This window comes from Aulostomus chinensis, chromosome 11 (assembly GCF_037954235.1).
Source record: "Aulostomus chinensis isolate RoL2024-O1b breed Wild chromosome 11, RoL_Achi_v1.0, whole genome shotgun sequence".
Lineage (NCBI taxonomy): Eukaryota > Metazoa > Chordata > Actinopteri > Syngnathiformes > Aulostomidae > Aulostomus > Aulostomus chinensis.
Window position 1 is genome coordinate 29,075,256 of NC_141330.1, and position 11,323 is coordinate 29,086,578.

The 11,323-nt window shown below is 48.4% G+C and overlaps 1 protein-coding gene across 1 annotated transcript; it reads right to left on the minus strand.

Moving 5' to 3' along the window:
• Positions 1-325: 325 nt before the first annotated feature.
• popdc1 (popeye domain cAMP effector 1) lies at positions 326-10,989 on the minus strand. Its single transcript, XM_086217430.1, has 8 exons — positions 10,800-10,989; positions 6,438-6,687; positions 5,144-5,268; positions 4,642-4,829; positions 3,421-3,529; positions 3,079-3,246; positions 2,856-2,997; positions 326-1,412 (listed from the first exon to the last, which is right to left on the minus strand). Exons 2-8 carry the CDS (start codon positions 6,667-6,669, stop codon positions 1,282-1,284), a joined length of 1,095 nt encoding a protein of 364 aa, XP_086073556.1. The 5' UTR covers positions 6,670-6,687; positions 10,800-10,989; the 3' UTR covers positions 326-1,281.
• Between the last annotated feature and the right edge of the window lie 334 nt (positions 10,990-11,323).

Below are 11,323 nucleotides of genomic sequence, written 5' to 3' on the forward strand. Positions count from 1 at the left end.
GAATCCTTTCTACTAATTATCAATTATTTTCAGTGGCTGCAAGCTAGTGTGCAGATGCAGCATTGAAAATGAGTGCTGGAGGTCAGGAAGAATGAACTGCACATTTGCAGCAGCAACAGAAAAAAGAAAATACAAAGAAACAAGAAGAGGAGGAGTCTGTCAGAATCAGAGTATTTGCTGCTCTTTGGAATCCATGGTGGTTGCTATTATTAGCCTCATGATTGGTGTTACAGGTCAGTGGATCGACCGTCCCTGTCCGCGCCTCAGATCGCTGACAAACCAACAATAGAAACAACAGCATCATCAAACAGACTTATAGTTTCAATACAGTGACATTTTAATTACACTCAGGTTGCAAATATTTATATGAATATAGAAAGAGACATTTATGATGTGAAAAGATCCAGAATCTTCACAATTATGTCATAGCTTTTGTGTAAGTATAAAAGCAGAAACTGCCAGCGTCAGTTATCAGTGTCACATGATCTTCTTCACTCCAACCACTGTGTACATTGCTGGTATTGATGGTTACTGCAGTCACCTGTCATCACGATGCACGTCAACACAGATGTTCATGAATACACACAGGAGCATTCTGACTTCATTCTAATCATTATCCTTTACATTTGGCTGCTAATAATATCCATACCTAGACATTTAACACAGAGACAATCCAAAAACAACATTTCTTAAAACTTCTCCAGGTCTTGCTCGAATCGTACATTGTCATGACCAAACACCACATGAACCAAGTGTGCATAGCAAAATTACAGCCACCGGAGGGCGCTCTATTTCTACAGCCCAAAGAGGAGCATATCCCAACATGGGCCTCACCTGGAGACTGAAACTGGAGACTTCTGTGACTCCCACTGCCTCCACCACAGCACCTCAGGGGGACTCACAGCACCCACATTCTCAAGCAGTTTCATTCATCCCAATGAAGAGGAAGGGTTTTACTGACTTGACTTATAATCACTGAAGTTAGCCTTTCGTTGTTGTGATGACATACGAAGCAGTTATACTATCTAATATTTACACACACCAGTGGACACAGTGTGAGATGCAACACTAGTTCAGAGTGAGGGAGCGCGCGTGTGGAGCTACATCTCGACCACACGGGTAGCACAACTACTCGTCTACATCAGAAAGCATCAGGCTCCTCTGACACCTTCATTGATAGCAGAAGCATGTGGGTCAAGCTAGAAAGTGAAAACTTTAAATCTCAAGAACAAATAAACATCAAAAGCGTTTGGATGAGGATTGCTCAGCAGCTCAACTGTGTTAAACTTCCTCAGTGGAAGTGCTGGACAGACGGCGAGACTTGGAGGGAGGCGGCTCAACGAAGACGTCGTCCTCCATGCCCTCCTCGATTGGCTTCATCTTTGAGGACGTCTTGGTGCTTGGTGATTTCTCTACAACAACATAACACACCATTGAATCAAGTGAAGTTTCTACACTGAAGCAGTGGAAGCAGTCAGAGAAGCAGCGATTCATCATCCCGGCTGACAACCAACGATGGTCATCAAACGCCAACATCAGCTTCACAAGCCTGACCCAACACGTTCTGGGTTTGTTCCGGTTCTACATGAAATGAGCCCCTGCTGTCATGATTTTTACATTTACATTTAAACATGTTGTATTCTTCTGCTCTGTGTTTATGTGCGCTACTCATATTGACCCCTTGACTTGTAGCAAAAACAGCAGCGGCGACAGGATGGAGCAGGCTATTGTCAGGCGAGCGCGTCTGTCACGGCTCAACGTCCATCACCACCAACAGCCCTCGAAGCATCTGAAGAGCAACAATCCACTCAGGTGCTTTTAGTGGCTCCAGCAGATACGAACATTCGCCTGGTGCAGACACAAGAGCAGCTGATGCTCCCCACATGGCTGGTTGGAGGAAGATACTGGTCCAGTTGGACAGAAGCTGCTTCCCACTACGCTGGTCTGAAACCGGTCCTGGTCAGTACGCAGCCTGCCCACCCTCACGCTGCACCTGGACCCCTCCTAACTCATGGTGCAAGAAAATCCTACGACACGTACGAAGTGAGGTGTCCAAGTTAATGATCTAATATGGCTGCCAGAAGATGTTAAGAGTTTCCAAAAATGAAACCACTGACACTCAGGGGCGCAGCAGGAGCGAGTGAAGGAGCTGACATCAGCAAAGACACGCCGCCGACCCCTGTCACCGGGTACAGGGGGTCAATGCTGTCGCCGACATGCGTCATTCTCGTATTCCCTTGTTTAGACGAGGCCCATCTAGATGGGTGGGGGTCCCCAGCAGGGTGGTGTGTCTGCACTGGGATCATCTTCTAACGTCCTGCTCCACCAGTGTGGGGGATGTATGATGTCACACTGAAACAAAGTGAGTTTCAACTGCATGGAGTGAAACATCTCAATGTTCGGAACCTCAGATTCTTACCGTACAGTACCTTCCATAAAAACGGGAATCATAAGAATTCGTCTCCAAGTTTGTTTATTCTTCTCAAATGAATCTGAGTCAAAGTTTGAGTACAGTGATGCTACAAAAGCCTGAACGACTTCAGTCAGTGTTGATGGACGAAGCTCCTTGCTGGGGAGCCTCGTCTGAGCATCAGTTGGCTCAGCCGCACCACCCGTCGTGTTATCATTATTACTGTAGTACTACTCACCAAGGTCTGGTAGTAATTGGTAGAAGGCATCATTTATCACTTCGATGTGACGGAAGCATCTTGTTTCCACACGACTGTCAGGTTACTATCATGAATGTTACTCCAAACCAAGGATTCCCTCATACAAACTCAGCTTTGACTTGAAAGTGTTTGACCTCCCACTAAAGGGCACAGTGGCCCACTGGGTGTGGTGATGCTGGGTCTTACGGAGAGAGGAGCCGGCAGAGCCTCCTCGTAGGATCTGGTTCAGCACGTCGTCGGTGTCGCTGGTGCTGGCCATGCTGTTCCTCATCTGCATCATTGACAACTGGGAGCAAAGGCTGGGCTGGCGATCCATCTTCTTCACTGCCTGGGACACAGCAGGCAGCACCATCATCATCATCACCACCATCACCATCATCATCACCATCATCATCATCATGTGACCTACCTTGTCACTGAGCGTGGGATCATTGAGAGAGTAGAGCTTGTTTGTGATGTCTTTGCCGATCAGGTACCTGAACACCTCGTTCAGGAAGGTGTCCGACTCCAGGAAGTAGGTGAGTCTCTCGCGAGACCAACACAGGAACTTGCAATTCTCCTCAGCCATAATGGTCACCTTTCACCACAGTTCAAACACAGGAAAGCAATTAAGCTACGCCAACTACTACCTACGGTGACTGCATTCACTGCTGCAGCCAAGCAGCTATCAGTGTGTTACCCATTGCCTTCCATGTCATGTGTGACTGTCATCTCGTCTGAATATCATTCCTATGTTGACATGAACGGTTACCTGGAACTTCTCTCCTCGGTGCATCACCGTGGACCTGAACTCCGGGGAGTCGATGAAGGAGTTGGTGTAGATGTTGTGGAGGAAATGGCCGCGGTACGACACCTTCATCCTGTTACACAAATTTCAGCGTCAAGATGAATCTTGCAAACAAAAAAGCAAACATACCGGCTTCAAAAAGCAGTTGATACAGCCAAAGCCAGAGGGACAGGATGAATGCATGAATTCATGTTGTCATCCCCTAACAGTGCTGGAGCTCCAGGTTACATTAGAGAAACACCAAACTATTTTTGAAAGACAACCTGGTGTTTATTCCACCGAATCTATGGGTTGTTGAGGTGTATTTGTACTGCATGTGGACATCACTGGAGCAGGTCTACAGGTCCCTGGGTCGGTGTGGAGCCTCCCCAGACCAGGCCTACTACAGTACCATTCAGGTACAGTCTTCTGCTTACTTTTAATGGGCCAGACAAGTCGTTAGTAGGACAGGAACCTGATCCTGATCTTGATCCTGATCCTGATCTTGAAGCTGAAGATGAAGCTAAACCTCAACCAGAATCTGAGCCTGGACCTGAACCTGCAGCTGAACCTGAATTTGAAGCTGATCCTGGAGCTGAAGGTGGAGCTGAATCTGAGTTTGAAGGTGATCCTGAAGCTGGACCAGAAGCTGGTCAGAATGATAATAGGAGTGTTTATAGAAGGACAGAAACAGGAAGTGGACAGACAGAGCGTCTGGGTGAGGATGACGGAAGAAAGAAGGACGAGCAGCTGGGGGTCTTTTTCTTTTGACACTAAATTCTGGAAGCGCTTTGGTTTGTGGGGTGTATTTTTATTTGTTTGTTTATATCATTTATAACTTTCAAAGAAAAGAAAATATTTGTCAATGCAGTTGTTTGTTTGTTTGTTTCCAATAGAGATGAATGATTAATGGCTCGCTGAGCTCTGCAGCTTTTCTGTTGGTGTTATACAATCACACGTGCAGAAAGTCTGACTTCGACGTTCCGTCTCACACGTGAACTCAAACGGCGTTGCTGCTTCGACCAAACTACAGACTGGAGACTGAAGCACAGGGATCAAACTCTGAGCGCTGCACGCGTCTTTGCAGGGCTGTGATGGTTGTCAGCGATGGAATGTGATCATGTGAAGGACTCCAGCTAAACCTGAGTCCTCCTGAACCTGGTCTCATCCTTACAGCCCCCACCATCCAGAGTCAAAGATACCTACTTTCCTTTGAGGAGGATGCTGAGGCGCTCATCCACACAGGTCCTGTCCTCGGCAGCGTAGGCCTGGCCTTTCTTCAGGGTCTGGATGGTGCAGAACTGGCCTGTGAGCCTCTGGAACAGAGCCTCCTGCACATGTAGGGGCTCGAACATGCGCTTGTAGACGGACCTCAGCTCCCTGTCAATCTTAATCTAACGCAGCAGACACACACACTTTCAGCATGGACTCAAAGAGTTGGTGCAGGAACACACACTGGGGAGGGAGGGCAGGTCTCCTGTCTCATTATGAACAGTCCTGGTCTGATTCTGTCAGCAGCTGGAGGCTCCTCACTTACCAAGACCCCCCAGTGGCATCCAGATTTGATGAAACTTGCATCTCATTAGCATAAAGCAAAAAGCATAGAGCAGGACCGACCCATGAGGGTAGCGACCTCCTTCTCACCGCCCTGAGTCGCATAAATCAGAGCGATGCTGAGAGTCAGCAGACGTGCAGGAGAGCAACTCACCGGCCTGCGCTTGTACAGGAGGAAGAACAAGTGCAGGAAGTTGACCACCAGGAAGACCACATTCCAAACCATCACATCCAGGTTGCAGCGGTACAGCGTCGCCCAGGCGATGAAGAGGCTACATCCTGTGGGGTTAGCATCATGTGAAGCTACACTCTACTCCCCCTTTAATAAGTGTCAGTAATTACTGGTCAGTGTGAACAGACGTAGCGGGTCGGGTCAGAGATGCTGCTCTTTACTCATCATTTATCATGAACTGAATCCAACTTTCCCTTTTTCTTCAGAGGCAACACGAAATATGTAATCGTGACTTTTTAAAATTTCTCCAAATGTATTTTCCAAGAGTAGCAGTACACGACAGGACACATTCTGGTGATCTACTCTGAAACAAAACAGGAACCAGTGGTGGGTCCTTGGACTCCAGATCACCACAAGAGTTCCATCAGGAACAGAGTCAGCTTCAGGCTCTGACTGTTCTCAGATCAGTGGAACAAACTGATTTCTGACACTGAGCCCTCACAAATCTGAGGGCTTTTTATCAGGTTTGACTCAACATGTTGATGTTGGACTTCTCATCTTACGACTTGGTTTCTAGGCAACTAATTCTGGCAAACACATGTGACAAGTAGCTTTAAGAAAAGAGGTGGATTTAAGAATATGAGACCCCTGACAACAGCGGTCCTGTTCTAGTCCCCCTCTTCCTGGGTAAGCATGTCAGAGACGGGCCTCTGCTGAAGCCTCTATAAATAAACTGGCCTGCTGTCATTTACAACCACATTTCCCATGAATCCTGCTGCTTCCTGTCTCCTCCAGGCTAAAGATAAACATGGAGGCAAAACTTTCCATCTGCCTCATTGGCAGAAACACACACACACACACATACATGCATGCACACTCACACATGCACACAAACACACACGCACGCAGACACACATGCACGCACACACACATGCACACACACACGCAAACACAAACGCGTAGCAGTAGTAGCAGGCATAACAGTAGTGGTAGCAGTGGTAGAGTAGTAGTAGTAGCAACGGCAGTAGTAGAAGAAGCAGTCATAGCAGTAGTGGTAGAAGTAGCAGCAGTAGTAGTAGCAATAGCAGTAGAAGCAGCAGGAGCAGTAATAGCTTTAGCAGTAATAGCAGTAGCAGTAGCAGCAGCCGTAGCAGTCATAGAAGTAGAAGTCACAGCAGTAGCAGTCAAAGCAGTAGCAGTAGTAGTAACAGTAGTAGCAGCAATAGCAGTAGCAGTAACAGCTGTGGGCAGCAGGTGGTCAAGGTGGCTGCCCCACCTGTCATCAGGAGGAGGCGCAGCAGGATCATGTGCAGGCTCAAGGTCGTGGGGATGAGCAGGCCCAGCAGCAGGGACAGGTTCCCCAGATGGAAGAGCACGTGGTGGACCTGCTCCCAGTCCTGGCAGGAGGTGGCGTTGAGATCCACAGCAGGGAGCACTGGAGTGGCTGAGGGGAAGGAGGGCACCAGGGTGAAGGGCAGGGGGGAGGGCAGCTCTGGTGTGGAGGACATCCTGCTGGGGGGGGTCACCTTGAAGATGGGGGGGGTGAGGATGAATGAAACTGGTCACCACCACGCGTCAACGAAGGTCACCACCACAAGACGGCGCCAGTGTGTGAGGCCTGCCGTCACCTGCTCTCCCTGTTCTATGTTCTGTTACTGTTTGTGTCACTCCTGGTCCACAATGCTGACACTCTGTTGGTGTATGATCGCCAAACGCTATTGGAATTGTGTTTTTCAGTACTCGATCTTGATCTGGCTAAGCTGAACACTGGTGGAACAGTTTACCCCCGCTCCTAGCAGGGATTCCACCTTTCCTCATCCGGTCACTAGCTCCACTCTCCCGGCTAGTTCGCTGGCACCGGCGCCAATGAGACAGGGGAAAATGCAGTGGCTGTCTTTCGAGATTGAAGGCAGAGAAGGAGCATTCCTCCACTTCCATCCAAAATAGATTTCGACCAGATCCTCCCAGGCGATCCATGCCTGGTACCGATAGTAGGCTCGGATGAGGTGTTCCCTCCGCACCGCCCCTGCACTCCTCATCCTCACTGCCGCGGAGCCAACCAAGACAATCTGCGGCCGCTGTGTCAGGTTTCCCTGACAGCTAACCTGGACACTCTGGCTCCTGACAGATTTGGCCTGTGAACGGCAGATCGCTCCAGAACAAAACGTTCATCCTTAAGGATTTCTTCGTGTCCCGACAACTGGACTTCCTTCTCGTGACGGAGACGTGGCTGGCTGCTGGTGAGTCCAGTGCTCTTGCCAGCGACTGCGGCTATTTTAACTGCCCATGGACATCGGGCTGTGGAGGAGGAATAGCGACCATCTTCAAGAGCAGCTTCAAACACAAGCTGCTTTAATCAAAAACTGTACTTTTCCTGCGCTTGTACCTGATGACTTGGAGGTTCTGTGCGGCTGGTTTACAGAGCACTGCCAAAACACCATGGACACCGTGGCCCCACTAAAGGCTAGGAAGGGTAAATTGCAGTCGGAGCCCTGGCTGGACGTCACAACCCATGCAGCCTGCCTGAACTATCGCAGAGCTGAGCGCAAATGGAGGAAGGACAATTTACATGTGTCTCTTCAGGCTCTAAAAGAGTGTGGGCATCAATTCCAGTCCACTGTAAAAGAGGCCAAGAGGCAGTATTTTGCAGATTTTGTCCTGGCAAATGCTGACAAGCCTTGTGTGCTGTTCAGGACTATTAATTCTGCTCTGAATGTTTCACAGACTGGCTGGATTGAGTCCTCCACTGCTACCTGTGAAGACTTCTTACGGTTTTTCATTGATAAGGTCTCCTCGACCCGGTCTTGCGTTTCTCCTGTCAACGCTGACCCCACTGTCCTTGTCAATTGCTCTGCTGTTTTTGATCAATTTGAGCCTGTGACTTTGCCTTTTGTCCAAGAGTTGGTTAAAAAAATGAAGCCAGCTGGTTCCCCAAATGAAGTAATTCCTCCTCAGCTCCTCAACAAGGTCTTGCCTACCATTTGCCCTCATGTACTCTCGATTTTAAACCTCAGTCTCTCCTCAGGTGAGGTTCCTGCTCTGTTCAAGCAAGCAGTAGTACAACTGTTGATTGAAAAGCCTGGCCCCAAGCCTACTGTGTTGGCTAACTATAGGCCTATTTCCAAACTATTTTTTTTGTCAAAAATCCCAGAGAAAATCGTTTACGATCAACTTCTGGTATTTCTGAACCAACACAACATCTCTGAGGTTCTCCAGTCTGGTTTTAATCCATGCACAGTACTGAAACGGCTCTTTTAAAAGTTTTTAACGACATCTTTTTAGCCACAGACTCTGGTCACGCTGTTGTTCTTATTCTATTAGACTTGACTGCGGCTTTTGATACTGTAGAGCAGGGGTGGGCAACCATGTGCCATGGAGGGCCGTGTGTATGCAGGTTGTCCTTCCAACCCAACACTTTAACAGGTGATTCCACTGATGAACACACCTTCAGCCACAGAAGAGTGTTTATCAGTGGAATCACCTGTTAAAGTGTTGGGTTGGAAGGACAACCTGCATACACACGGCCCTCCATGGCGCATGGTTGCCCACCCCTGCTGTAGATCATGTAACCCTGTTGTCTCGCTTGGAGCAATGGGTCGGAATCAAGGGCGTGGCCCTAAATTTGCTTAATGTCAATGAGAAAAAAACAGAAGTAATAGTTTTTGGTGGCCCCTCAATGACCCCCCCACCTGGATCTGGACGATCTGGCTTAGCATGTGAAACCTGTCGTGAAGGACCTTGGGGTCTACATAGACTCAGCCCTGAAGCCTGACAGCCAAATAAAAGCCGTGGTAAAGGTAAGCTTTATTCAGCTTAGGCAGCTGGCAAAAATAAAGCCTATTTTAAACAGAAATCAGCTGGAGGTGTTTCTACTCGACCTAACTACCTACCGCTGCACGTCTTTTAACTAACACTCGCAAGTACAGGCACATTTCACCTGTTTAGCCTCACTTCACTGGATTCTAGTCCATTTTAGAATTCATTTTAAAATTCTTTTATTTGCTTTTGAAGCCCTTAATGGCCTTGCCCCTTCATACCTTTCTGAGCTCCTCTGTCTTTTTACCCCCGTCTGAGCCCTCGGGTCAGCCAACCAGCTGCTCCTTACAGTCCCTGTTTTTAAAAGTTTTCTTAAAACACACCTTTTTTCCTTGTCTTTTAACACAGCATGAGTTAGCGGCATTGATGGCTATGTTTTGTTTATGTGTTGCTACCTTTTTGTTCTTGTATCTATTTTAATTGTTCTTACTGTCTTTTACCTGTATGTTCTGATCTTTCTTTTATTCTTCTACCCTGGAAAGCACTTTGGCTCTCCGAGCACGTTTGAAAGCGCTACATAAATAAAGCGGGATTGGACCAAAGGTCACCACCATGAGTCAACAAAGGTCACCACCACAGGTCGCCACAAGTCACCACCACAGGTCACCACATGTCACCACCACAGGTCACGATCACAGGTCACCAAATGTTACCACAGGTCACCAAAGGTCACCACCACAAGTAATCACCATAGGTCAACACCACAGGTCACCAAAGGTCACTGCATGTCATCACAGGTCAGGAACTCAGGTCACCACTGAAGGTAACCATAAGGACAGGGTACCATAGGTCACCACAAGTCACCACTACAGGTCACCACAAGTCACCACTACAGGTCACCACGAGTCACCACCACAGGTCACCATATGTCACCACTATAGGTCAACACCACAGGTCACCAAAGGTCACTGCAAGTCATCACAGGTCAGTAACTCAGGTCACCACTACAGATTGCCAGTGGTCACCACCGAAGGTCACCATCAGGATAGAGTACCAAAGGTTAACACCACAGGTCACCATAAGACACCATCCCAGGTCACGATCACAGGTTACCCAGGGTCACCACAGGTCAGGAACACAGGTCACCTCCAATGGTCACCACAAGTCACCACTACAGGTTCATCACAGGTCACCACCATGAGACAACAAAGGTCACCACCACAGGTCACAAACATAGGTCACCACCACAGGTCACAAACATAGGTCACTGCCACAGGTCACTGCAAGTCATCACAGGTCACCGACAAAGGTCACCACCACAGGTCACCATCAGGTCAGAGTACCACAGGTCATCACCACGGTTCACGATCACAGGTTACCCAGGGTCACCACAGGTTACTACAGGTCAAGAACACAGGTCACCACCAATGGTCATCACAAGTCATCACAGGTCAGAAACTCCGGTCACCAATGAAGGGCACTATCAGGACAGGTTACCATAGGTCACCACCAATGGTCCCCATCACAAAACACCAACACAGGTAACCACAAGTCACCAGCACAATACCAGTAGTTGGTATCGTAATTCCCGGAGAGGATGGCGCCTGTATTCATGCCGAATGTTTGGTGTCTCTCTGACATCATGAACAGACAAACTTTACTTGGCATTAACGCAACATCACATGATCCTGATACGCGGCTCTGTCAGGAAGCTCCTCGCATGTAAACATTTGGAAAGATTAATTGAACGTGTTCGACATTTTCTCCTGCTCCGCGGCTCTCTGGGTATAAAAATAGACGCGACACTCGGACCGTCCAAGGAGGAATTTCTCTCCCCACTAACTTTCTAACAGGACTGAGGGGAAACAAGCTCGGTACTCACGGGTTCAGCGGCAGCGGATGGAGTGAGAGGGAGGACAGCGGAGGAAGGACTAGGACAGACTCGGGACTCGGAGCTGGTGACTGCAGGCTGGACCCTCAGATGGAGCTGCACAGTGTGCGTCGCACATTCCACAGGGCTGACACCGACAGACTAAAATGGACAAGAAGCTGAGAGCGGTGCACCTGCATGGACCGACGAGCTCCACCAGGGGGAGACAGACGGCATTTCAACCTGAAGCGGCCGAGCGAGCCAAAGCCGCGGGAGGTTTCTTAATTCCTGATCAATCAACTACAGGAACACAAACTCTTGTCAGACTCTTGTTTGTATTGAATGATGTCACGTGTTTTTTTTATTCGTTAATTGTGAGATTTATTCGTTTTGAAACCACATGATTGATTGTTTTGCTCGCAAAAAGACAACTGAGAAGGTGAGCTGGTTTCCTTTTTATTCCATCAATGCTGGTCTGCGTGTGCAGGATATGGCGTGGACACATGAACTATTTAATTGAGGATGTGATTTTTTTA

Excerpts from the sequence above, each read along its gene's own strand:
- popdc1 (XM_086217430.1), bottom strand. The coding sequence starts at position 6,669 with ATGTCCTCCACACCAGAGCTGCCCTCCCCCCTGCCCTTCACCCTGGTG. Across the intron at positions 5,269-6,437 it reads GCGCCTCCTCCTGATGACAG|GATGTAGCCTCTTCATCGCC; the intron begins GTGGGGCAGCCA and ends CTAACCCCACAG. Across the intron at positions 1,413-2,855 it reads CTCTGCCGGCTCCTCTCTCC|AGAAATCACCAAGCACCAAG; the intron begins GTAAGACCCAGC and ends ATGTTGTTGTAG.